The sequence below is a fragment of the Dendrobates tinctorius genome, unplaced genomic scaffold, assembly GCF_039654945.1.
Source record: "Dendrobates tinctorius isolate UK_male_01 unplaced genomic scaffold, ASM3965494v1 ptg000105l, whole genome shotgun sequence".
Taxonomy (NCBI): Eukaryota; Metazoa; Chordata; class Amphibia; order Anura; family Dendrobatidae; genus Dendrobates; species Dendrobates tinctorius.
Genome location: NW_027361773.1, coordinates 1,660,592 through 1,688,321, shown reverse-complemented (window position 1 = coordinate 1,688,321; position 27,730 = coordinate 1,660,592). Strand labels below are relative to the sequence as shown.

General features: G+C 43.4%; 1 protein-coding gene across 28 annotated transcripts in view; it reads left to right on the top strand.

Moving 5' to 3' along the window:
* CELF2 (CUGBP Elav-like family member 2) overlaps positions 1–27,730 on the top strand; it is a 654,777-nt gene that overhangs the window by 550,536 nt on the left and 76,511 nt on the right. For all 28 annotated transcript variants that reach the window (XM_073589015.1, XM_073589012.1, XM_073589008.1 and 25 more), the window contains 2 exons: positions 3,885–4,043; positions 10,590–10,653. In XM_073589015.1, the coding sequence (XP_073445116.1) occupies positions 3,885–4,043; positions 10,590–10,653 (223 nt within the window). The remainder of the gene's footprint in view (positions 1–3,884; positions 4,044–10,589; positions 10,654–27,730) is intronic.

Genomic DNA, 27,730 nt, shown 5'->3' with positions numbered 1-27,730 from the left:
ACTGTAACCACTCCTCACACTGTTCCCCTACACAGTATGATGATCACCAAAGCCACCCATATGGTATGATATCTATAAAGCCCCCATTATATAGTTTGGTCACCACCACAGCCCCCAATATACTGTACTGTATAGTATGATGTCCACTACAGACTCCAATAAATAGTGTGATGAACAAAACAGCCCTCATGTATAGTACGATGGTCCCCACAACACCCTGTACAGTATTATAGCCCACAAACAATACCCAAAGCAGTATAATATTCAGCAGAACCCCTTATCCAGTATGGTCCCCACAGCCCCCAGTATAATGACTTCCACAGCCCCATATACAGTATGGTCACGACAGCTCCTCATATACTTTGCTGTCTCTCCTTCACATCCCTTCATTTTATGGCTTCCACACAGACCCTCATTTCATGGCTCCCACGCATTGTCTCTAATTTCATGCCCCATGCACAGCCCCTCAGTTTATTTCCACATCTGCAGAGCCCACATTTTATCCCCCCTGCACAGCCCCTCAGCTTATTTCCCCATCTGCAGAGCCCACATTTTATCCCCCCTGCACAGCCCCTCAGTTTATTTCCCCATCTGCAGAGCCCACATTTTATCCCCCCTGCACAGCTCCTCAGTTTTTTCCTCCTTCTGCACAGCCCCTCAGTTTAATACCCCATCTGCACAGCCCTCAATTTATTCCCTCATCTGCACAGCACCTTTGTTTAAACTTCACCGATCTGCACATCCTCTCATTTTATCTCCCTCTGCACATCCCCTCAGCTTATTCCCCCATTTGCAGAGCCCTCAATTTATTCCCTCCATCTGCCTATCCCTCAATTTATTCACCCATCTGCCCAGCCCCTTTGTTTATTCCCACCGAACTGCACATCCCCTCACTTTACCCCCCTCTGCACAGCCTCTCAGCTTATCCCACCATCAGCAGAGCCCATAAATTTATCCCCCCATCTGCATAGCTTGTCAGTTTATTTCCCCCTCTGCACGGCCCCTCAGCTTAATCCCCCATCTTCACAGCCCTTCAGTTTATTCCCCCCATTTTCACAGTCCCTCTGTTCATTCACCCCCATCTGCACAGCCCCTCTGTTTCTCCCACCATCTGCACAGCACCTCTTTTTATATCCTTGTCTGCACAGCACCACAATTCGTTCACCCCATCTGCACAACCGTCACTTTATTCCCCCATCTGCAGTCTCTGTGTTTATTCACCCCATCTCATTTTATCCACCCTCCTCTGCACAGCCCCTTGTTTTATTTCCCCTCCTCTGCACAGCCCCTTGTTTTATTTCCCCTCCTCTCACAGCCCCTTGTTTTATTCCCCTCCTCTGCACAGCCCCTCATGTTATTCCCGCCATGTGCACAGCCTCTCATTTTATTTTCCCTTCTCTGCACAGACCCTCATTTTATTCCCTCATCCGCACAGCCCCTCAGTTTATTCCTCCCCATCAGCACAGCCCCTTATTTTATTCACCCCATCAGATCAGCACAACCCCTCCACTTTAAAATGTAGATCAGGAATGGAATAAACCATTTCTCTATAAAATGAGCATTGAGAAACATTCACGTCTTACTCAATGGCACGTGTTCCCTGCTTTCTGGCTCTGAGTGTGGATTTTTGGCCTCTCGTTCTAGGCAAGACTAGGGGTCACAGAATTTGCCCTCCACCACAATCATCTTTAGCCAAACACTTTAAAATGATTGTCTCATTTTCTTAATTTCAGAAATCTGCAAAAATGCCTGTATACTCAAGCAACTTTGCAGTTTATTTACCTCTTATTAAAATCTTCTCTGTTATCAATAATGGAGGGATTTTTTTAAATTTTGTAATTTAGAGGTCATCATCTATTAGCAGTCTCCTAGACAAGGAGGGAACACATGCAAGCTCTACAGGAAAGAGAAACGCTCCTCTGAAGCTGGCCGGATTACTGGCTAGGACCACCTGTACACCTCTGATGCTGCAGATGAAAAGCTGTCTTCTCCTGTAGCATGGGAGACTGCACAGTTTGGGCCAGCGGCATAGCCATGCCAAAGGTCTGAACTGTCAATGATCAGGAGAGCTCTTCCCCTTAACAAGAAGGAAGCCAATAGGCATAGGAGTGGTGCCCACCTGAAGAATGAACATAAGCCAACCCCTTAAAATTAGCTCATTATATTTCATCATCATTGCTTTTTAACCACAAGCTATGTAAAATACAGCATAATATCCCCGTCTCTAAGCTGTAAGGCATACACAGGGAATGATTCCTGTACATTTCATCTCTCCGAACATATTTCATTCAACAACAAAACACTTTCTCATGTCATTACAATTCTGATAATGGCATCTGCTTTTGAAACTCACAAACTTGTGAAATATGGAGCAGACAGTGAAGAATGAATACACTGGGTATACAATGAAGAAATTGTTTTTTATGTATTGAATTGAGAGGTAGCTCTGAGAAATGGGATGTCAGGTTACAGTCAAGATATCAAGGCAAACTGCTTTGTATTTTAGCTTCATGTATTTATGATCATTGCTTTTGCTCGGTCTAAAACGGCCCCATCTGTCTGTTATCAAACCATAAGATAAACCTCTTTTATACCTGATTGTGCTCCATAATTACTGCAGCTTATGTCAGGCAGCATACAGAATAGATAATTCATAGGAGATCACTCCCTGGTACAAACGCATCGATTCTTTAGCAACAAATTATTTTACACGTGGCAGGTCTCTAATCAGAAATATTTACTTGAATATATTTTGTGAACCTGCAAGTGGCATTTATATTCAACAACCTCCTAATAGTAGAGCGTAAAAGGCAGAAAGTGACTTTCGGCAGAATATATATTTATATTTAGATAGATACAGTCATTATCCAAGCATCAGTGAAGCATTGTGGTCTGGAAAGGCATTCTTCAGGGCGACCGGAAGCTGGGAACCCTGATGAAGGTACACTCTAGGAGAACTGCTATTACTCACTTTTTAACGCTCTCATCACCCCCACAAACCTTAACTGGTTATGATGAGGCCATATGCATTTAAAGGGAATCTGTCACCTATTTTTTGGTATATAAGATGCGGCCACCGCCATCAGGGGCTTATCTGCAGCATTACAGAATGCTGTAGATAAGCCCCTGATGTAACCTGAAAGAGAAGAAAAACGAGTTATATTGTTATATTATACTCACCCAGGGGCGGTCCGGGTCCGGAGGGTGTCGCGTTCCGGTCCGGCGCCACCCATCTTCTAGAGATGATGTCCGCTTCTTTGCTTCCCATCGCAGCTCCGCCGCAGGCGCACTGCTCTGCCCTGTTGAGGGCAAAGCAGAGTACTGCAGTGCGCAGGCGCTGGACCGGACCGCGACACCCTCTGGACCCGAACCGGACCCGGACCGCCCCTGGGTGAGTATAGTATAACTCGTTTTTCTTCTCTTTCAGGTTACATCGGGGGCTTATCTACAGCATTCTGTAATGCTGTAGATAAGCCCCTGATGGCGGTGGCTGCATCTTATATACCAAAAAATAGGTGACAGATTCCCTTTAATGCCTTGCGGTAGGATTATTTTGAGGCGCTTTAAATTATTCACGATAGGTCTTTTAGGCGCTGTAACTACACAAATGATGTCATATTGATGCGTTACCAATTCCAGTGACCATACATGCAATATATTCCTACAAAGTGGGGTACAGCCTAATTGAGTCTATTTAATACTTTATGAATAATGTTTAGACACTTACTAAGGTTCTTCTACCGGATACCCATCACTGCGAAGTGTTGGGCGTAGTCATGTGGATGCCAGTAAGTAACGTAACCTGTATGCAGAATAGTGGCAGTCATGAAGTCATTACTGTATTAGTTGTTATATCCATTTTGTTGTGGTCTGTCCCATTTTAGGGGTGTTCTTCACCAATAGTGGTGAAATTTGCTGATACCCAGAAAGACAAGGAACAGAGGCGTCTACAGCAACAGTTAGCACAACAAATGCAACAGCTTAATACTGCCACATGGGGGAACCTTACCGGACTCGGAGGACTCACACCACAATATTTAGCAGTAAGTAAAAAGAATATTCTTTGTGGATATATACTTGTATTTTCTGGAGACCAAGACCTCAGTGGAACCTAAAATTAATCAGGCGCTTGCAGATACAAACTCATATATCTTGATTAGGACAAATTCAAGGATGAACAAGAAAAGACAATTAACACGCCCCGTGCCCATATATAACTTTTAATCACAGCTATGATAAAGGGCTGTGTTCTGAGGGAGAATTTAGCACTTGCACAATAAAGCACAAAACCCACAGATGAATTATATTACAATTCTGTGGATGCCATTTCAGTGATTTGTAGGATATAAATCCGGTTTATGGGGCCATGTCCCCAGGTTAACCCTTGCCCCGAGTAACATCATACCATAATAGTTAAATGACAGACATTATATGTTTAAGGATGAAGTGGATTAAACAATAATATCAAAGAGTCAATGCTTTGCTAAATGTGGATCCACACATTCAACACATAAAATGACTAATTGTCAACATGCTCAAGAGGAGGGGGAGGCAAAAAAGCCCCTGCCAATCCATTCCTCTTATGTCTACGCAATTTAATAAAGTTTTGTAGTTTTTTTATATGGATTTTCTAATTGTCCTGTTTGGCTTTTTTGCCACCCCCCTCCTCCTGAGTAACAAACAGTGACGACTCCTTGACTTATAAGAAATATGTTAGCAGGTGTTTGATATATAATCTTACAACAACATGATGTATGGGCTGAGACCCTGATTCCAGTGATGTGTCACTTGCTGGTCTACATGCTGTCATTTTACAATCACAGTTTTTTCTGCTGTAGATCTAGCAGTGCTCAAAATACTAACCTGTTTTAACCCCACTCACAACACTGATTGGCAGTGTACACTGTATATTGACAGAAAGCTGCCAATCACTGGTGGGGGCGGGGTTACACAGAGTAGTTGACTAGGAGGCATGAGACACCTAGTCCTGCAGTGATAATCTCCTGCTGATATAGCACTGATTTTATTGAAACAGCAACCCACAGCCTAGTATGTGACACATTGGTGTAATCAGACTCTCTGCCCCTACATCATGGTGCTCTAAGCAAAACCTGGGGACAGGTTCCCTTTAAGGCACCAATTAGCCCTAATAGTTTGTCACAAGGAGTTATTATAGTGACTACAGAAACTGCATGAATATTTACACAGATTGTAGCTGTTTCAAATTGGGTTGTACAATGTGGTTGAAGGGGTTTTAGAATTTCTTATTTTTTATTCTTATTTTTTGATTAATAAAGGGGTTTTTCAATAACGTGCTAAAAAATTATCTCCAACCTTCTGGGGTCCACAGAATTTAAAGCCTCTGCATGGAAACATTGCCTCAGCACTCAGCAGGTTCGGTGGGTGTTCTTTGTACCAGTAGGTGACATAGCTGCATACAATGTACAGCCTGCGGGTAGCGGTAGACCATGTACAGGATCTTGTAACTTTAGTGGCATTCAGCTCTCTGGATGTGGTAGGGATGGAAGGTTTTTTAAAAAAAATTATTTCTAATAAAAAAAATCCAGTAATTCCTTTTATGACCATATTACAGGCTATTATTCTCTTTTAAATAACTAAGTTTTGATCTTTTGATTGCATTGATGTGCTATCCATACCAGTATTGTTATTATTACAGGCTATTATTCTTTTTTAAAGTCTTAGTCTTCTTATTGAATTGATTATATCTATGATATCCATACTAATATTATTATATTAATAATATTAATATATATATATCTGTACAGTGGGTACGGAAAATATTCAGACCCCTTTAAATGATTCACTCTTTGTTTCATTGCAGTCATTTGGTAAATTCAAGAAAGTTCTTTTTTTCTCATTAATGTACTCTCTGCATCCCATCTTGACTGAAAAAAAACAGAAATGTAGACATTTTTGCAAATTTATTAAAAAAGAAAAACTGAAATATCATATGGTTATAAGTAATCAGACCCTTTGCTCAGTATTGAGTAGAAGCATCATTTTGAGCTAGTACAGCCACAAGTATTCTTGGGAATAATGCAACAAGTTGTTCACATCTGTATTTGGGGATCCTCTGCCATTCTTCCTTGCAGATCCTCTTCAATTCCGTCATGTTGGATGGTGAACGTTGGTGGACAGCCATTTTCAGGTCTCTCCAGAGATGCTCAATTGGGTTTAGGTTAGGGCTGTGGCTGGGCCAGTCAGGAATGGTCACAGAGTTGTTCTGAAGTCATTCCTTTGTTATTTTAGCTGTGCGCTTTGGGTCATTGTCTTGTTGGAAGGTGAACCTTTGGTCAAGTCTGAGATCCAGAGCACTCTGGAATAGGTTTTCATCCAGGACATCTCTGTACTTGGCCGCATTAATGTTCCCTTCAATTGCAACCAGTCGTCCTGTCACTGCAGCTGAAAAACACCCCCATAGCATGATGCTGCCACCGCCATGTTTCACTGTTGGATTTGTATTGGGCAGGTGATGAGCAGTGTCTGGTTTTCTCCAGAAGAATATTTAGAATGGAGATTCCTCAGTTGTTGATACCTTTTAATGGCTAACTGAAAAGATGGTAACAAATTGCCAGCTTTCAAGAGACTACTCATGTCTCTTCATCAGGCATAGACTAATACAAAATCTGAAGAATCACATATTTATGCACAACAGAGCACAGAAAGAAATAATGCAATAGATAAGACAAGTGACATGACATGAAGCAGAAATATCATTATGGGAGAAGTTGTTGTGGCCATAAATATTAGAGCAGCTCATAGATAAGGAATGTGAAAGTTTTATAGTCCTCTGACTGGGGTCTGATTCTGTGTTGTAATGCCCTCATTAGGTCTGAGGGGCAAATTCCTTAATTGATGTAAAAAGAGTAAGACATAAATCCATGCGACACATTCATTCCTGCATTGAGTGTGTCAAAGGTTGTCATCAGTTTATACTCTCAGACTTTCCTGTCTCTCTGAGATTTTAAATTACCTTTCAAAGCAAAATATTCAGAATTGAGAGTCCTCAGTGGTTGATACCTTTTAATGGCTAACTGAAAAGATGGTAACAAATTGCAAGCTTTCGAGACTACTCACGTCTCTTCATCAGGCATAGAATAAAGCAAAATCTGAAGAATCACATATTTATGCAAAACACAGCACGGAAAGAAAGAATATGTACTGTGCTTTGTTGTGCATTAATGTGATTCTTCAGATTTTGCTTTATTCTATGCCTGCTGAAGAGACCTGAGTAGTCTCAAAAGCTTGCAATTTGTTACCATCTTTTCAGTTAGCTATTAAAAGGTATCAATCACTGAGGACTCTCAATTCTAAATATTCTTCTATCTACTGGCTAACATGGTACGAAGATATACATCGTTACTCTTTCAAAGCAAGTAATTTCATGTCAATTGTGCTGTGATCCGGCATACAAAAGTGTTTGGCCACAGGTAGATCCATTCTTTTTTCTCTTATTCTGTGGCGATGAGAATTCATCCTTGTTCTAAGCTTTTGCCTTGTCTCCCTTACATACAGACCCCCAGTTGAACATTTAGTACAAATAATAAAGGGCCCGTTACACATAGCGATATCGCTAGCAATATCGCTGTAACGTCACTGGTTTTGTGACGCAGCAGCGATATTGATAGCGATATCGCTGTGTGTGATACTTACCTCTGACCGGCTCCCCCGCTGGCTATCGCTGATCGCGCGAGAACGTCCTGGACCATTTCCTGCTGGGCTTCCTGTGGCACCAACGAGTGACGTGTGGACGCGGGCGGGAGGACGTCAGGATCACTGCATCTGACAGGTATGTAGCGACCCCCGACCGCTGCTATGTCGCTGATGAGATCTGCCTGTGTGGCAGCTCATTAGCGACCACTTAGCGATGCACCAGGGATCCATATCGTTGTCGGGATCGCTGGTGCATCACTTAGTGTAATGGTACCCTTAAGTACACCACATTAGATATGATGCAGCTGACAGTACCTGGGATCTTGTAGTCCTGATGTGAATTGGGGATCTTTATCTTGTCTGTGGTCATTATAAATGGACAGGTTTTACATTTTTCCTGGTTGCAAGGAAAGATTCCTGCAGCTGTTGGGGAGGACAGGGAGCTTCTGACAATGATGCTTCTTAGATTTGGGGGCTGCCTAAAACACAGTAGTGGGGTTCTGGAAAAATGGATTGTAATTGAGCATCTTTTTGTAGTAAAACTTGTAATTTCCGTGCAGCTCTCCTTAGCACCTCCAGATTTGGATTGTAGGTGAATACGAGAGGGACCCATTTATTTTCTTCTTTAGCTTTGTAATGTAGGAGGTGATTACTTGATATTCTGGTGGCTCTTGTAATTTGGTTTTGAATTGTTCTTGGATTGTAGCCCTGATTCAAAAAGGTCTTTCTGAGGCGACCGAGGTGTTCATCTCTATCCATGGGGTTGGAACATGTACGGTTGTATCTGTTGGCTTGGCTGTAGACAATAAAGTTTGTTATGTGTTTTAGATGGAAACTGTCCCATTTGAGGTATGTTGGATGGTCGATTGGCTTCTGATACAGGGATGTCTATTTCATTGTTCTATAGCTTGATGATGGTGTCCAAAAAGTTATTTTCAGTGCTGGAGTAGTTGAGTGTTAATTTGATGATGGGCTGAAATTGATTAAACTGTTCATGGAACGTCTTTAGCTGTGGCTCAGACTCCATCCAGATGATTAAAATATCATCAATATAGTGGTAGTAGGCCAAAGGCCCGATGGAACATGAGGACAAAAAGTCGCTTTCAAGCTTGGCCATGAAAAGATTTGCATACTGTGGAGCCATTTTACTTTCCATTGCTGTCCCAGTCTCCTGTAGATATTTGTTACCAACTTTTCAGTTAGCCATTAAAAGGTATCAACCACTGAGGACTCTCAATTCTAAATATTCTTCTATCTACTGGCTAACACGATACAAAGATATATATGGTTTTCTCCACACATACCGCTTAGAATTATCACCAGAAAGTTCTATCTGCGTCTTATCAGACCAGAGAATCTTATTTCTCACAGTCTGGGAGTCCTTCATGTGTTTTTTAGCAAACTCTATGTGGTCTTTCATATGTCTGGAACTGAGGAGAGGCTTCCGTTGGGCTACTCTGCCATAAAGGCACAACTGGTGGAGGGCTGCAGTGATAGTTGATTTTGTGGAACTTTCTCCCATGTCCCTACTGCATCTGTGGAGTTCAGCCACAGTGATCTTGGGGTTCTTCTTTACCGCTCTCATCAAGGCTCTTCTCCCACGATTGCTCAGTTTGGCTGGACGGCCAGGTCTAGGAAGACTTCTGGTGGTCCCAAACTTCTTCCATTTAAGGATTATGGAGGCCACTGTCCTCTTAGGAAGCTTGAGTACTGCAGAAATTCTTTTGAAACCATGGCCAGATGTGTGCCCTGCTACAATTCTGTCTCTGAGTTCCTTGGCCAGTTCCTTTGACCTCATGATTCTCATTTGGTCTGACATGCACTGTGAGCTGTGAGGTCTTATATAGACAAGTGTGTGCCTTTCCAAATCAAGTCCTATACATTTCATTAAACACAGCTGTTCTCCAATGAAGGTGTAGAACCATCTCAAGGAGGATCACAAGGAAATGGACAGCATGTGATTTAAATGAGTGTCTGAGCAAACGGTCTGAATACTTATGACCATGTGATATTTCATTTTTCTTTTTTAATAAATTTGCAAACATTTCTACATTTCTGCATTTCTGTTTTTTTTAGTCAAGATGGGGTTCAGGGTGTACATTAATGAGAAAAAAATTAACTTTTGTGAATTTACCAAATGGTTGCAATGGAACAAAGAGTGAAAAATTTAAAGGCGTCTGCATACTTTCCTTACTAACTGTACATATCACTTGTAGCAAAGAAACACGTCCCGAAATTTATACCTGTCCATAGTTAATCTGAAGTACTCCACGTAAGAACACCAGGAAAATTATACCAGCAGAATAACATGTATGCAGAACGACTAGTTTTCTGCAACATTGACATTAAACGAGTAATTAATTTTTAACATCAAGAGGCCTTCAGGATTATTAGCGCAAATCATGGTTAATTCTTCTTTAGTATCCACGGCTCAAACTTTAAAACGTAATCATAGAAATGTATTCCTGTATGTACCTATGAAGCGCAGATTTCAGCCTCTTACAGGAGAAGATATTTCAGAAAGAGGGAAAAAAATGAGAATAATCTTTATAGATGAGTTATGGTAACTACAATACTATAGAGGGCTTTAATTAGTCGCGCTGTGTCGGTTTAAATGTATTTAACACCTGGCTGTTAAAAAGACTAAATTGATTAATTGTTTTTAAAGCAGTCATTTCATTGAGTCTCTCTAGTGCGTGTGCCTTTCTGTGCAGAGATTAGACATTGATATAGATTTACAGCTCCGACCCAGGGGACAACCTGTCCGTCTATGAGCAAAAAAGTCTTTAAGAAATGGAATATATGAAAAGGGAGAACGGAAAAAAAAGACCTTGTGTGCAACAACGCATATCAAGCAGCCAATTTGTCTCATTGCGGATGCCTTATTGCTTGATTTCTTCTTCTTTTCTGTACAGCTCCTGCAGCAAGCCACCTCCTCCAGTAACCTGGGTGCATTTAGCGGTATTCAGCAAATGGCTGGTAAGTGGAGAAAAAAGCATTTAATTTTAGCCAATTATGCCCTATTTTCTCCAGCTCTTAAGTTCTTTTGCTCTAATGATGCTCTGTTAAAAAGGGACACCCCTCTGTTAAATTCTCAATTGAAACACTTGCTCTCTTAGAAACGGAAAATTGAACCAACTGCTCCGAGGTTGAACAAGTAGTTTATCCTACATTAGTCACCCGCCATTTGTCCTAAGCAACCAATTGTAAAAGGCAGGAGAGCTTTTAGTCCCTGCAGCTGCATCATATTCTAATAATGGTAACGACAAAACAACCACAGGACCTCTGTTTAACTTCTATGGAGATTGCAATGTCCTGGCAACCCATTTAGTGACAACGCAGACATTTTACAGAAAGCAGTGAACGCTGGGAAGAAAAATGTTCTGACCTTCTTTGGCAGGGACCAAAATTACAGGCATCGAGTCGATATGGGATTAAAATCTATTTTCAACCTTGCAGAGTGGACTTGTTGCAGAGGAAGCCCAGACAACAAAATTACACAATAAACGTCCATTTTTCTTTCCTTGCTTCCCCCCACTGAAATATAAAATTATCTTTTCGTTTCCAAAAATCAAAGCTTGCCTCTATTTGAAAGGCTGCTAGTTGAAGAATTTCTCTGTAATGAGCTGTGCCTGTAGTAGCTGATGTGTAGTGATTAGTGAAAGGTCATTCCCACTGTGTGACCTTCCATGCTGATATTCTAACTTAACGTGGAGCTGCAGAAGGCAGGACGTGCGCTAAATCAGAGCTTGGATGCCCATTATGCCTGCCGTGAAAAACTGCGAGAAAGCTTTCTCTTTGTTTCATGCAAAAGCAAAACAATTTGGAGCATTAATGTGGCTGTATTTTATTTTAATCATGACCCCCACCACATCAATGAATATGTAATCTGCACAAACAAGGACAAAACGTCTCTGGTTTTTTCCACCCTGGACTGTGTAATTCTCTATTTTCTACAGTGCCCTGCCTACTTAATATTACAGGCTGGGTCTAGTCTTTGTGTGTGTCGCAGGTGCTTTTGTCCTTGCTATGCAGTATTTTTTTAAATGGCTTTCTATTATGCTTTGTACTTCACCAAAAAATAATTGCCCCAAAATAGAAAAATCTTTCGCGAGACTTAAAACTGACAAGAAAGCTCCGATGTGGCAAAAAAGTCAAGTTGTTCACATCAGTAAGTAAATACAGACCACATCCATAGAAGAGGTTGAGAGTACCGCTTAATCAACGGTGTGGAATGCTAAACATGTCCCATTTGGGGTATATTGGGGGTAATATATTAGTTTTATTGGTTTTAATCACTGATTTCTGCATCTGCATAACATGAGATGGTCAAACAATATTGGGCAGTACCCAGATTCATCATGGTGATTGTCCATATTTAGGGTCAACCAAGTGGTATGAAATATCTGCTGCGTATGGACAAGTTCTGATTAGTAGCAGGCACAAGGAAGTCAAGGCATAATCTCATCTGGTTCCATGATTACTGATTTACCAGTTATTGGCCAAAAATGCAGAAAAGCAGGGATCTGGCACTGCTCCCATTGACATGCTGTACATGTTATCGATAATGGTTTCAGTGCCAAAATTTAGCAGCTAAAAACGTTCAATGGTGCTCACCATGAAAGAGTCAAAGATTGAGAAAAATTAAAGAAAAATTAGGTACCGTACTCACTACTTTGTGTTAAAATATTACTTTATAGTGGTTCCATAAACAGAGATTATTGAAACAGTTGTTTTGCGTGAGAGTCACACTTCTCATGGTAAAGGGTTGTTAGCCACAATTGTCTCCGCAATCTGTTTATGGAACCACAATAAAGTAATATTTTAACGCTAAGTGGGGAGTTCCCCACTTTTCTTGAATATTTGTTTATACCAGTTTTTGGCACATTATGCAATTATGAAAATGATGATGATGGTTTGTACTGATGTATAAACTACCTTATTAGTCTGTTTAAGTGGCTATCTTCTATTATTATCTTCTACTATTATTTAGTAGATTTTTGAGTATTGGATGTTCAAATATATTAGAAGAGATGAAACACTTATACATCAGTGTGCTATAGGACAGGTCCACACTACTACTGTCCAGCTGATACACTGAACGATTGCTACACATCTTGCCAATTATAGGCTCCTGTTTTGTCATTTGAGGATTTTTTTGAGTCACTTTACTTTTTGTCATGTGAGATTTGTTGCTATGTTTTTGCACCAAATGCTTAAATGGTACACATGCTACATGAATTTTGCGCAAAATAAAAAATACTCTTTTTTTGTCTTTTACCTGTTTTGTTCGTTTTTAGCGTAATAAAAATTGATGATATACTGTATAAAATCAATCCGGGGACTGAAATAATTTTGCGCCCAATTTAGTAGTTTTTCTTTCAAAAAAGAGTTACATTTGGTGAATTAGGCAAAAACTTCTGCAAAAGCCATATTGACGTAAAAATCAGAAAGTTACTTAAATAACTCAAGACAACTTAAAGAAAGATGCACATCATTTGATGATTTTGTCGCAGAATGAAAAATTAAAAATTTTGTATTATTAATTTCAAAAATTGGTAAATGATAAATCAGGACCATAGTTTTCCTTTCCTGCAGTAAGATTCTGGACTATCAGTTTTTCCTGGGTAATAATGGTCTGTAAATTGGAAATACTATTAGCGGCTATTTTAGGATTCAAAATGAACTAGCTTGGCCCGTGCAAAATTTTCGCATATTGGTCGTTGGGGGCGCAGGCAATTTAAGACAAAGCAAGCTGGTCAAATGTAAATGTATTTCATGTGATGATGAGAACAGACAGGTATTTATATGTGTAGATTGGTAATACAATAAATTGTTTTGATAAGTAGAGGTCAAAAAATGTTTTCCGGTTGAGGTGCCACCTGCAGGCCATTGTGTCATTCTGCAGGTTTATGAAAATGAATGTTTAAACTGTATTTTGTGATCAAATCATGGATGTGTGGTTTGTTTGGCTATTTTCTTGCTGAAGAGGCAAGTTTACAATTCAAATGGTGTATCATTTGTGTGTGTGGGTGCAGTATGAATCACCGAAAAACAGTATTTAGAAATAATAGAATAGATTGTTTGGGATTATATTGTTGAAATGTCGGATTAGGATCTGTTCACATCTGCATCGGTAGGAGCCTTTTTGTAGATGCCTATATTTTTATGGTAAGAATAGCGCACTAATTTGCCGTACTAATCTTCCATCAAAATGACAGACACAAGGACAGAATATGATCCACCACATTGCAAGAGTTCATGTACTTGACCAGATAATCGTTTGAATGATGAATGATGTGATCATAACTCACGACTAGTAATGAATGGCAGGCAAATGTTTACACTGCACAAGAATTGTGAATAAGATGGTTGAATAGCGACGGTTACATCATAACATCATAGTGCACTGTGATTACATATGCAGATAATCTAAACTGCAGATGTGTTCAATGTTAAATCCCATGGGTGATACTAATTATATTATATGCATGAATTCATAAACTATTGTACAAACATTTTCGTTGATAGCGAACAAAGAAAATATTACAAAATTTGTGATAAAATGTTCAATATAATTTCCCATTTTTACATGAATTAGCATTTGCAGTAATAACAAAGAACAATATGACACGAATATGTTCTCCTTCTAATGCTCCGACTGCTACTGAACAGTCCCCTCGGATCAACCAATCACTGTAAACCATGCCTATCTATGATCTGAATTTCTGCTCATTTTTTGCAGGTCAGATCATTGAATGAGAGAACATTCTCCATTTACATTACAAACTTTTAGAAAATTGAATGAGAATTTTTCAGTTGCCTAAATTATTTCATGCACGTTTTTGGAAAGATGGCATTAGACAATTATCATGAATGATGGGTCATTAAAGAAGCACTCCTACTCACTGTTTTTTATTTGATGTGTTTATTAATGCATGTAATATAGTGTGAATGTATTAATATACTCACCTACCGTTTCTCTCTCCGGTGTCCATCGTCGTTCTTCTCCTCTTCTCACTCTATGCGCTATGTCTGAGCTGGAAGTCTCTTTTACAGTGAATGCCTATGGACCCTGTTTCTAATGCTCCGTAGGCTTACATTGAAATAAGCTACTTCTGGCCCACATAGAACACAGCGTGACCCTGAGAGTCTGCCGAGGGTTGATGTCACTAAGAAGAGGAGAAGAGTCTGCAGAGGGGTGATGTCACTGAGAAGAGTCTGCCGAGGGGTGATGTCACTAAGAAGAAGAGAAGAGTCTGCAGAGGGGTGATGTCATTGAGAAGAGGAGAAGAGTCTGCAGAGGGGTGCTGTCACTGAGAAGAGAAGAGTCTGCAGAGGGGTGATGTCACGGAGAAGAGTCTGCAGAAGCGTGATGTCACTGAGAAGAAAAGAGTCTGCAGAGTGGTGATGTCACTGAGAAGAGTCTGCAAAGGGGTGACGTCACTTAGAAGAGAAAAGCCTGCAGAGGGGTGATGTCACTTAGAAGAGGCGAAGAGTCTGTGGAGGGTTGATGTCACTGAGAAGAGAAGAGTCTGCAGAGGGGTGATGCCACTGAGAAGAGAAGAGTCTGCAGAGGGGTGATGTCACTGAGAAGAGAAGAGTCTGCAGAGCGGTGATGTCACTGAGAAGAGTCTGCAGAGGGGTGACGTCACGTCTAACGCTCCATATGCTTACATTGTAACAAGCTGCTTCCGGCCCACATAGAACACAATGAGACCCTGAGAGTCTGCAGAGGGGTGATGTCACTGAGAAGAGGAGAAGAGCTGGCAGAAGGGTGATGTTAATTAGAAGAGGCGAAGAATCTGCAGAGGGGTGATCTCACTGAGAAGAGGAGAAGAGTCTGCAGAGGGGTGATGTCACTGAGAAGAGAAGAGTCTGCAGAGGGGTGATGTCACTGAGAAGAATCTGCAGAGGGGTGATGTCACTGAGAAGAAAAGAGTCTGCAGAGTGGTGATGTCACTGAAAAGAGTCTGCAGAGGGGTGATGTCACTTAGAAGAGAACAGTCTGCAGAGGGGTGATGTCACTTAGAAGAGGCAAAGAGTCTGCGGAGGGTTGATGTCAGTGAGAACAGAAGAGTCTGCAGAGCGGTGATGCCACTGAGAAGAGAAGAGTCTGGAGAGGGGTGATGTCACTGAGAAGAGAAGAGTCTGCAGAGCGGTGATGTCACTGAGAAGAGTCTGCAGAGGGGTGACGTCACGGCTAACGCTCCATATGCTTACATTGTAACAAGCTGCTTCCGGCCCTCATAGAACACAATGAGACCCCGAGAGTCTGCAGAGGGATGATGTCACTGAGAAGAGAAGAGTCAGCAGAAGGGTGATGTTAATTAGAAGAGGCGAAGAGTCTGCAGAGTGGTGATCTCACTGAGAAGAGTAGAGTCTGCAGAGGGGTGATGTCACTGAGAAGAGAAGAACAGCGCTGGATCCTGACGATGGTGGTGGTAGGTGAGTACATTCATACACTCACACTATATTATATGCACATAAATACACATTAATTAAAAAAATTGAGATGGGAGTGCTCCTGTAACATCAGAATCTGAAGAATTGTTGGCCATTGGAAATGCATCTTTAGCCTTCGTATGAGTTTTGCTATCTAGATAGTTTTCCTCATAGATGGCACATTGCATGGTATACTTCGTCACGAGAATGAGAGCATAATTTCTGCAGTTCCTAATATTGTACCAAGATAGTCTATCCTCAAATAATGCACATACACTGGCAACATGGCCATCCAGTATAAGCGGCTGCTTCTTTAAATGTGTATGACTGTTTTCTAATGGGAGTTTCCTGTTTGAAGCGAAAGTTTATCACTTGAGGGTTTCTCATCTGTGCATTTTATTGTTTTCGAGAATCTAACTTCAGTTCCAATAAGACTTTCAATATTTTTACTGGTACAAGTCTCTCCCCACAGATATTCTGTGATCAGTTGGTACAGCAACTCATTATTGCACTGGCATCTTTGAGTAATCTAAATCTGCTGTCTGACAATATAAATTGGCCTGGAGATGTAAAGATCACTGAATTATTTTCTCATCTTAACACCTGCTGGCTGTTGATTTTTTTTCCCTTTCTTATTTTTCATATTTACTTTTTATTAAATATAGGAGTAAAGGCAGGCCATAAGACCCAAGAATACAGAAATCGTAGTATACAATATTTCCTGTAGCCAAAAAACTACATTTTTAAGTAGCTTATAAAAAGTTCATTTTTAGCTTTGATTTGAAAGTAGCACAGGTGACTTTAGACAAAAAGTAAAATTAAAATGTCACATACAGTGTAACAAGCATTGTAATAGCCAGTGGTGTAACGTAAAATTTGTGGGCCCCATTGCAAAATGTCTTTAATAGTAATAGTCTTTTCATAATGGCCAAAAGGACCTTTTTGGCTCCATAAGCTCCAAGGCCCGAATGTTTTTGCAACCTCTGCACCTATTATAGTTACACCCCGATAATAACAAGCCAAAAATAAAAAGCGCGGACGTTATGATTTTACCTTGGTCATCTTTTATTTATTTCAATGTATCTAACATATGTATTCACACTGAAATTGAAGGCCCATTGATTCAGAAAGTCTATAATAATAATAATCTTTATTTTATATAGCGCTAACATATTCCGCAGCGCTTTACAGTTTGCACACATTATCATCGCTGTCCCCGATGGGGCTCACAATCTAAAATCTAAATTCAGTATGTCTTTGGAGTGTGGGAGGAAACCGGAGTACCCGGATGAAACCGAACATACAAACATACAAGAACATACAAACTCCTTGCAGATGTTGTCCTTGGTGGGATTCAAACCCAGGACTCCAGCGCTGCAAGGCTGCAGCGCTAACCACTGAGCCACCGTGCTGCCCCGTCTATCAAATATATGTCTTCTGTAAAAAATAGCAAAATAGCAATTAAATATACATTAGAACGCTTCTAAATTAAAAAAACAGCAATATATAGTATATGAAAATATTATGCCACACAATATATATGAAAATATTATGCCAAGAAACACTTAACTAATGCTATGCTATCTGTGGAGCCAGGCAAAACAAGGAAAAAAAGGCAATCAAGACAGTCCCTTGTAGTATAAAACTGTTAACACTTTATTAAAGTGTATACATCAAAGAACAAGTGAATGGGGGAGGAAAGTGAGGAAAGTGTGTAAGTGCATTATGCTAGGATGCAGGATGCATGCAGGTGGTCTTTTAATAGAATCAGACTGATAATCAACCATAGACATAAATACTAGCAAAAAAGACCAATTGTCCATTGATGTTAACAGTATTTAACAGACCTGGGTAAAAGAATGTGCCATATAGTTAATTAAAAGTATTCAGCCTAGAGACACTGCTAGGGCAATAAGACTAAGTGGAGTATATCTTACCCAGATGAGTGAGGAGGGATACCGTAGCACCTGCATCCACCCCAACACGCAGCCAGCAAAGTTTATGGGCAGTATGACCACGTGTTGGTTGAAGGAACTGTAATGTCCTTCAGAAGTAGTAGATTTTAAGAAGCTCAACGTGCCCCAACAGTGTATGTGATGTGAAGCAGAAATCCATTTAGTAGACTGACTTTGACTTTTGGTACAGCTATAAATTGCATGATCGCGTAGTTTGATTTAGTTGATTTAGTAACAGTATTGGTGTCAAAATATTTTTTAATTTTTGTCTATATCTTCTATGGGGTTCTACACTAGTGTAAAACAGGGCTAGGTCCTATCCCTGTGCACCGCCACATGGTTCTGCATTGGGTGCTCTATGTCATAGAAAGCCCTCCTTAGAAGCCATGTTTCTAGGAGAGAATACCTCTATTATAGCCCTTATTTTTTGCTGGATTCCATATGAATGTTAGCACAGTGTGCCATATAGAATTAGAGCTGTACAGAAAAGACTTAGCTCTTGTATAACCATATTATGTATGAGGCCTAAAGCTCTATTTACACTGATGCTTTTTTTCTACTCTGTTACCATTAGATAAAAAGTAAAGAAATATTTCCTTTAACATCCCATTGATTTCAAGATTATTTTTGTATCTACAGTTGGATTCCGTTAAGGCTCCCATACACATTAGACTAATGTTGGCCAAAGCCATGGGTGCAGTTCAATGTGTCTAGTATCCAAGAAGAATTTACTGTATGAGCAAATATTAGCCTGGCATGTCCTGTTATGGACTGCTAATCAGATAAGTCGCCAGATATCTCTGGCAATGACTTTTTTATAGAGAGCACCCTTTGTATAGGAGAGCCATCCAAGATGGCTGCCCGAGGAATGACCAGCCAAACCATCCTTTGGCTGACAGCCATCTAATGTGTATGGTAGGACTCCAGTCCGTCAGTTTCTGTTACTTTTGACTGACAAAATAACGTAGCATGCTACCTAGTCCTAATCTGTAGAAAGCATGACAGATAAGTAAGAAGGATCTGTCAGGCACCAAGTTCAATGTATTAAAAAAGCATCTCGCACTAACAGAATACAAAAAACTATGGTCAACATGTGATAACCACGGTGCTAAATTTGTCAGCCAAGAGCAGGAGGAACGTGGAAGTAAGCTTCAGTCCACAGTCTGACCTTTGCCGCTGCCTACAAATATGAACTTGCCAACATTGACATCCATATAAGAAAGATCTTCATTTCAACCGTTAAATGAAATCTGTCAGCAAATTGTTGTTATGTAATCTGGGAGCAGAATGTTTTAGGGCCAGAGACATTGATTCCAGCGATGTCCCACTTACTGGCCTGCTTGTTGTAGTTCTGATAAAATTCTTGATTTATCAGCAGGTGATTATCGTTATACGACTAATACACCCGTTGCCGTGTAGTCCTCCATTTTCATGAGCTCTGTATAACCTTACCCCCCTTACACTGATTGGCAGCTTTTTTCAGATGGACAGTGTACACAGAAAGCTATCAGTCAGTGTCGGAGTGGGCTTGTACAGACCTCATGAAAATTGAGGGCTACATCGCTGCAGGTTTATTAGTCCTATAGTGATGATATCCTGCTGATAAAACTTTTATCAAAACTGGACCAAGAGGCCCAATAAGTGACAAATCGCTGAAGTCAAGGTCTCTGTTTCTACATGATGCTGCTCTCAGATTAGGTTGTGAAAACCTGGTGACAGATTCCCTTTTACATATTATTATCATTTTTTACTAGTTAACAGTCTTTGGTTAGATCTTGAGCCGTGGTGTCTTCATGGATGAACATGCTATAGGAAGATCGATCTTGTGAAAGCCTAGATAGTAGATACGTCCACCAGGATGTTCCCGGTCATTATCTCAATAGTATTATTCCATTCAGTTGCTGGTCTTGTTCTTCATCTTTTTCCTTCTATTCTTTCAACCATGATGTCGTTCTTCAGTGATTGCTCTCTTCGTATGATATGTCCAAAGTAGGCAAGTCCTAGTTTGGTGATGAATAAGTGAAAAATCAGCTCACCCCTGAGGCGTAGATCCAGTCCAGGATAGGAGCACGGGTATCCTGCTGCTGCATAGCACTTGGCAACTTGAACAGTGTGAAAATGGATCCAGCTCACACACCAGGGTGTTGATAAAAATCTTTTATTCAGCTTTATTTAGAAATGGTACAACATCAATTGGGACGTCTCAGACAACATTGCAAATGTAAAATAGGGGGTGATGTTTGGTGATCCTTGCTTTCAATGATATGTCTAGCTTGTATACAGTAATATAGTTCTGTCCTCACAACTGTATCAGTCTATCTCTAAGCTGCAATATATTGGCATGATAAGGTATGTATTAGACACTGAGCAGTCCATACACTCACACTACAGAGCCATTATTATGGGTCCCCTTTCATGGCCTATTGCCAATGTATGAGTGCCGCCAAGATCTAAATACCATCAGCATAATTCCCAATCATTATCCTGTGTTAACAAAATAGAATCAAAACAAGAGAAAATTGCTCTGGCATTATTAGACAAAATAATTTGAATAATTGCAATAAGTGAATATATACTGGTTGCTATTCGCTAGTCGATCCGACCACAATTCCCACCTCTGTCAACAGTTGTTAACAGCAGAAAAAAAACAACATCTGCTTTACTCCACATATAGGCCCAGCTCTGCAGTGCTTGCCTGATGTTTTATTTAGCACCTGTTATGCTGTTTTCTGCAGGTTTGCAGCTGGGAGACTTTGATAATACAAAAGCAAGTAGTTTATATAAAGTCTCACTTGCAGGTGAACATAGGTTAACAAGGGCAATACATAATTCCTGTCACTATCGCATGCCCCGCACGTTATTCTCCCAGCTGTCAGCATTTCTATCACTTCATGTCAAATCATTGAGTGAGAGGACTGTAAATAAACAACATCATATAACATCATTTATCATGACAATTTTACACAAATTAAACATTGACAATTTTTTAATGAGACTATGTGTAACTCCAAAAATCTGTGTTTAAGATGTGCGCTCGTGTGCTGCATGCTAAAATACTTTTACTATACTGATGGTTGTACAAGTAGGGGTGCTGCTAGTGTCAGAAAAGATAGCAGGCCCATGCTGTAAGGCATATTTTACACACTTTCCCCCATCCATCTCCAAAAAATGCCACAGATAGCATAATGATACCTATCAAAGTATAGATAATGTAGTAGATGTTACCCGCACTCCCATGTAATAACTCTGAATACAGGTATTGCAGTAGATGTCACCTGCAGTTCCATGGAACACCACAGATAACATAGTGATACCTCTATAAGTATAGATAATGTAGTAGCTGTCTCCTGCAGTTCTATTTTACCTCATAGATAACACAGCAATAAGTCTCTGAGTACAAATAATGTAGTAGATGTTACCCGCAGTCCCATGTAACAGCACATTTATAGTAAGACTGCACAGACCTGTGTGACATAAAACAGTGCCTTCCCGCCTCCCACCAATCCCGTATTGACAAAAACACGCAGGCATGGATGGGTTGAACAGGTCGGTCACAGTTTATTAAATTATAAGCAGAGAGAGGCAAGTACAATTCACAATGGACTCATCGCTGAAAGGCCCGCGTCACTGACCGGTGGGCCAGCAAGCAGATGAGAGGTTGAAAACCTTTGCCCCCCTCTACACTACCGCTGTGACGTAATAACAACAATAACAATGTAAATAATTTTGAATTTTTTTTTTTGTATAACATTTTAAACAATAATCACGCAGCACATCCGCAAATCAATACGGCAGGGAGGGTGGGACAAAAGCTTCCACGGGTTAGCTGGGGTGAAAGAGGAAGTCTCCGACCCTAGCACAACCCCTAAGGGTGTGGCCGTACGCCCCTTCTTCCTTCTTCCCGTTGGTCAGTTGGGTGTCCTCATTATGGCATCACCTGGGGCAGTAGTGGGAGGGGGGAGGCACTGCACAGATTTCCTTTCCAGCTTATTATATGGGGGCTCTGCAGTCAAAGGCATGTTCTCTATATGGTGCCGTGCCTGCCATAACTCTGAATACAGATATTGCAGTAGATGTCACCTGCACTTCCATGGAACACCACAGATAACACAGTGATACTTCTCTGAGTGCAGATAATGATAGTGCACTATCACTGACATGTGCTCACAACCCAGTTTTGCTTGATAGAAGTTCCTTGTCATGTCCGCCATGTTTGTCATGTCTGCCATGTCTGTTTTGTCTCAAGAACTCCTGGAGCGATGTGCATATCTTGTCTGCTGTCCTGCATGTTCACTAGAGCAGTGTGCACACTCACCTCATGTCTGAGCTGCAGGATGCCTGCGTTTCTGCTCTGCCTTCTGTGATCTTCTCATCATGTCTAGGAGTCCCTGATCATGTGTCCCTGCCTGGATCCTGCACTGTCTGGTTCTGCAATCATCTCGTCATGTCTGGAACGCTTATCATGTGACGTTTCCTAAAGATCCTGCACTGTCTGGTTCGGTAATCATCTCGTCATGTCTGGAACTATGATCATGTGACCTGTCTAGGTTTCAGCACTGGATCTGCAGTCGTCTCGTCGTGTCTGGAACTCTGATCATGTGACTGTGCTCTGTTATCCTGTGGATCTGAACCCGGAAGTGCTCCCCTGGTCCTGACCTGGAAGAGGAGGTGCTATGCCCTATATCAGGCCGCCCCTTCCTTTGCTCAGGGCCTGAGTATTGTGTAGTGTCCCTGCATGGCTGCTTGGTCTGTGGGGCGCTCCCTCTATTCTGTGCCCTTGCACTCTGCCCTGTCGTGCATCTCTGCACACGCTCCGTGCTCGTACTCCATCTCTTGTCCCGTGCCTTGTCTTATGTTTGTCCGTTGTGCCATGTTCGTCCTTGTCCTGCTTGGACTTGTAGTCCTTCTGTTATTCTCTGCCTTGCCTTTGCTATGCTCTGCCTTGTTCCTCCCTATGGTCTCTGCCTTTGCTTGCTCTGCCTCTCTCTCCTATGGTGCTCTGTAGTGCTCCCTGGCACACGCACCATTCCTTCTCTCTTTCCTCTTGTGCTCTTTTCCATGTCTAGTCCCAAGGCTCTCCCTTGGCCCGGCTCTGGGCTTCGGCCTCCGCTCCGCTGCTAGACTCTTTCCTATTATGCTCTCTTGCACGTTTCTAGGCTAGTCCCAAGGTTCTCCCTTGGCCGGCTCTGGGCTTCGGCCTACGCTCCGCTGCTAGCTCTGTTCTTGCTCTGATCTGCTTCCGTTCCTGGTTCTTTACTCTGCATAAGCTCTGCCTTGTTTCTCGTCTTGTCTTCCCTTGCTCTTTCTTCGTATGCTCTTGCATGCTCCTGGCCTTCCTAGCCTCCTGTCTGTGCCTCAGCCGTGCCCGCCCTAGCCGTGCCCGCCTGCTTGTGCCTCACCCGTGCTCGTCGGTCAGTGACAGCTGTGTCGCCTGCCATGCCTCAGCCGGGTTCGCTGGAGTCTTGCCCGTCTGTCAGTGCCGCAGCCCGATCAGCTAGCCAGTGACCCAGCCGTGCTCTCTGTGCTCTCTTGCACCTCACGCTGTTTCCGCACTGTGCTCTGCGTGCTCTCTAAAGCACGCGCAGGCCCTTGCCTGCTCATGGCATACCTCCCCGTGCTTCTATTATAGTACGCGCAGGTTTGGCCATGTACCCTGTCGTGCCCTCTTGCACGCACAGGTCCTAACCTGGTCCTTGAACGCTGTCCCTGGCGTGCCTCTCTGCACGCGCAGGCCTCTGTCTCGCCTGGACCCTGGTGTGCCCCTTTGCACGCTCAGGACTCTATCTCGTACCTTGTGCCTTGGCGTGTCTCCACACACGCACCCTGTCTTGTGCCTTGGCGTGTCTCTACACGCACCCTGTCTTGTGCCTTGGCGTGTCCCCTACACACGCACCTTTGTCTCGCACCTAGCCTTGGACCTCGGCGTGTTCCCTAACATGCACCAAGCCTGGAGATCTGTCTTGCCTCCTTGCCTGAAACCTGGTTTGCCTGCCGGATTCCCGTAACCTGCCGACCGTTGCCAGAGGTCCGGAACCAGATGACTGCGGCCTGATGTCCAGAGCTGATGTCCGCAGCCTGATGCCTGGACCCTGTCGGTCGTTGCCAGTAGTCCGGAGTCCGATGCCATCGCACCCCGTCTTGGATCCTGGCGTGTCCTAGCATGCATTCCTTCTAGGAACTCTTGTGTGATCCCTATCATGTATCCTGTCCTGGACCCTGGTATGTTTTCATGCACGTGTTATGCCTGGAACATTTGGCGTGCCCTTGCACGTATCCTGCCGTGTTTCACTGTTTGTGCCCTGCACCTGATTCCCTGTTATGCCTTGCACCTGAATAAAGTGTGAATCCACGTTTGAGGAAGAAACTGTGTGACTTCACTTTATGTTTGGTATCCAGTCCGTCTTGTTGACAGACACTCAATAGTGTCTCCTTGAGCCGGCCGTCTGGTCCAGCAGTCGTGGTGGCTCACCCCCTTGGTCTTGCCCCTGACACTCCCTGTACAGGGGGTGGATTCTCACAAGGTAAGCTCGACCTCGGCGGGTGGGTGCCATGACCCAGAGGGTCTACTCAAAAAATGGGCTCAGCAGGAGCTGAGTCCGTCACAGAATACTCAGGCCATGGACTCCGCTGGTACCTCGGCTACCTGTCTGATGACCCGTCTGTTGTAGAATCTGATCTGCTCTGTCTCCTGGACTCTCCCGAAAATGGCGGTACCCCGGCCACTCTTCTGATGTAAATCAGACCCGGCCCTTGACCTCTGAAGTCGTTTGGAAATGATGGCAGCCAGAGTAAGAAGACTTGCTTGTCTAACCGCAGTCCTCCCCACTGGATCTTCGTGTCTCGTTAGCGGCTCCTGTGTCTTGACCGGTGCAGGTGTCCGTTTCAGATGTCGGATCAACATTGTTGGAGTGGTTTGTACTTAACTCTGGTTTCTGCTGAAGAATTTTTTTTTTTCTTCTTTCCAGCCCCAGTAAGAGGGGGCTTAAGGAGGGGGGTACTGTCATGTCCGCCATGTTTGTCATGTCTGCCATGTCTGTTTTGTCTCAAGAACTCCTGGAGCGATGTGCATATCTTGTCTGCTGTCCTGCATGTTCACTAGAGCAGTGTGCACACTCACCTCATGTCTGAGCTGCAGGATGCCTGCGTTTCTGCTCTGCCTTCTGTGATCTTCTCATCATGTCTAGGAGTCCCTGATCATGTGTCCCTGCCTGGATCCTGCACTGTCTGGTTCTGCAATCATCTCGTCATGTCTGGAACGCTTATCATGTGACGTTTCCTAAAGATCCTGCACTGTCTGGTTCGGTAATCATCTCGTCATGTCTGGAACTATGATCATGTGACCTGTCTAGGTTTCAGCACTGGATCTGCAGTCGTCTCGTCGTGTCTGGAACTCTGATCATGTGACTGTGCTCTGTTATCCTGTGGATCTGAACCCGGAAGTGCTCCCCTGGTCCTGACCTGGAAGAGGAGGTGCTATGCCCTATATCAGGCCGCCCCTTCCTTTGCTCAGGGCCTGAGTATTGTGTAGTGTCCCTGCATGGCTGCTTGGTCTGTGGGGCGCTCCCTCTATTCTGTGCCCTTGCACTCTGCCCTGTCGTGCATCTCTGCACACGCTCCGTGCTCGTACTCCATCTCTTGTCCCGTGCCTTGTCTTATGTTTGTCCGTTGTGCCATGTTCGTCCTTGTCCTGCTTGGACTTGTAGTCCTTCTGTTATTCTCTGCCTTGCCTTTGCTATGCTCTGCCTTGTTCCTCCCTATGGTCTCTGCCTTTGCTTGCTCTGCCTCTCTCTCCTATGGTGATCTGTAGTGCTCCCTGGCACACGCACCATTCCTTCTCTCTTTCCTCTTGTGCTCTTTTCCATGTCTAGTCCCAAGGCTCTCCCTTGGCCCGGCTCTGGGCTTCGGCCTACGCTCCGCTGCTAGACTCTTTCCTATTATGCTCTCTTGCACGTTTCTAGGCTAGTCCCAAGGTTCTCCCTTGGCCCGGCTCTGGGCTTCGGCCTACGCTCCGCTGCTAGCTCTGTTCTTGCTCTGATCTGATTCCGTGTTTCTGCCTATGCTTCCGTTCCTGGTTCTTTACTCTGCATAAGCTCTGCCTTGTTTCTCGTCTTGTCTTCCCTTGCTCTTTCTTCGTATGCTCTTGCATGCTCCTGGCCTTCCTAGCCTCCTGTCTGTGCCTCAGCCGTGCCCGCCTGCTTGTGCCTCAGCCGTGCTCGTCGGTCAGTGACAGCTGTGTCGCCTGCCATGCCTCAGCCGGGTTCGCTGGAGTCTTGCCCGTCTGTCAGTGCCGCAGCCCGATCAGCTAGCCAGTGCCCCAGCCGTGCTCTCTGTGCTCTCTTGCACCTCACGCTGTTTCCGCACTGTGCTCTGCGTGCTCTCTAAAGCACGCGCAGGCCCTTGCCTGCTCATGGCATACCTCCCCGTGCTTCTATTATAGTACGCGCAGGTTTGGCCATGTACCCTGTCGTGCCCTCTTGCACGCACAGGTCCTAACCTGGTCCTTGAACGCTGTCCCTGGCGTGCCTCTCTGCACGCGCAGGCCTCTGTCTCACCTGGACCCTGGTGTGCCCCTTTGCACGCTCAGGACTCTATCTCGTACCTTGTGCCTTGGCGTGTCTCTACACACGCACTCTGTCTCGTGCCTTGGCGTGTCTCTACACGCACCCTGTCTTGTGCCTTGGCGTGTCCCCTACACACGCACCTTTGTCTCGCACCTAGCCTTGGACCTCGGCGTGTTCCCTAACATGCACCAAGCCTGGAGATCTGTCTTGCCTCCTTGCCTGAAACCTGGTTTGCCTGCCGGATTCCCGTAACCTGCCGACCGTTGCCAGAGGTCCGGAACCAGATGACTGCGGCCTGATGTCCAGAGCTGATGTCCGCAGCCTGATGCCTGGACCCTGTCGGTCGTTGCCAGTAGTCCGGAGTCCGATGCCATCGCACCCCGTCTTGGATCCTGGCGTGTCCTAGCATGCATTCCTTCTAGGAACTCTTGTGTGATCCCTATCACGTATCCTGTCCTGGACCCTGGTATGTTTTCATGCACGTGTTATGCCTGGAACATTTGGCGTGCCCTTGCACGTATCCTGCCGTGTTTCACTGTTTGTGCCCTGCACCTGATTCCCTGTTATGCCTTGCACCTGAATAAAGTGTGAATCCACGTTTGAGGAAGAAACTGTGTGACTTCACTTTATGTTTGGTATCCAGTCCGTCTTGTTGACAGACACTCAATAGTGTCTCCTTGAGCCGGCCGTCTGGTCCAGCAGTCGTGGTGGCTCACCCCCTTGGTCTTGCCCCTGACACTCCCTGTACAGGGGGTGGATCCTCACAAGGTAAGCTCGCCCTCGGCGGGTGGGTGCCATGACCCAGAGGGTCTACTCAAAAAATGGGCTCAGCAGGAGCTGAGTCCGTCACATTCCTCTTTATGTGAGGTTACAAAGCAAGTTTTCACGACTTCTTAGGCCCCTTCGTCAGGCCTGAGGAAGGGGCCTAAGAAGTCCCGAAAGCTTGATTTGTAACATCATTTATTTTATTTTTGTTGTCCATTAAAGGTATCATAGCTAACTGTGCAAACTGTAGGAATATGTTAGCGCTATATAAAAATAAAGATTATTCTCTTGTTTAACACGGCTAACACGGTACCAAATGTCTTTTGTCTG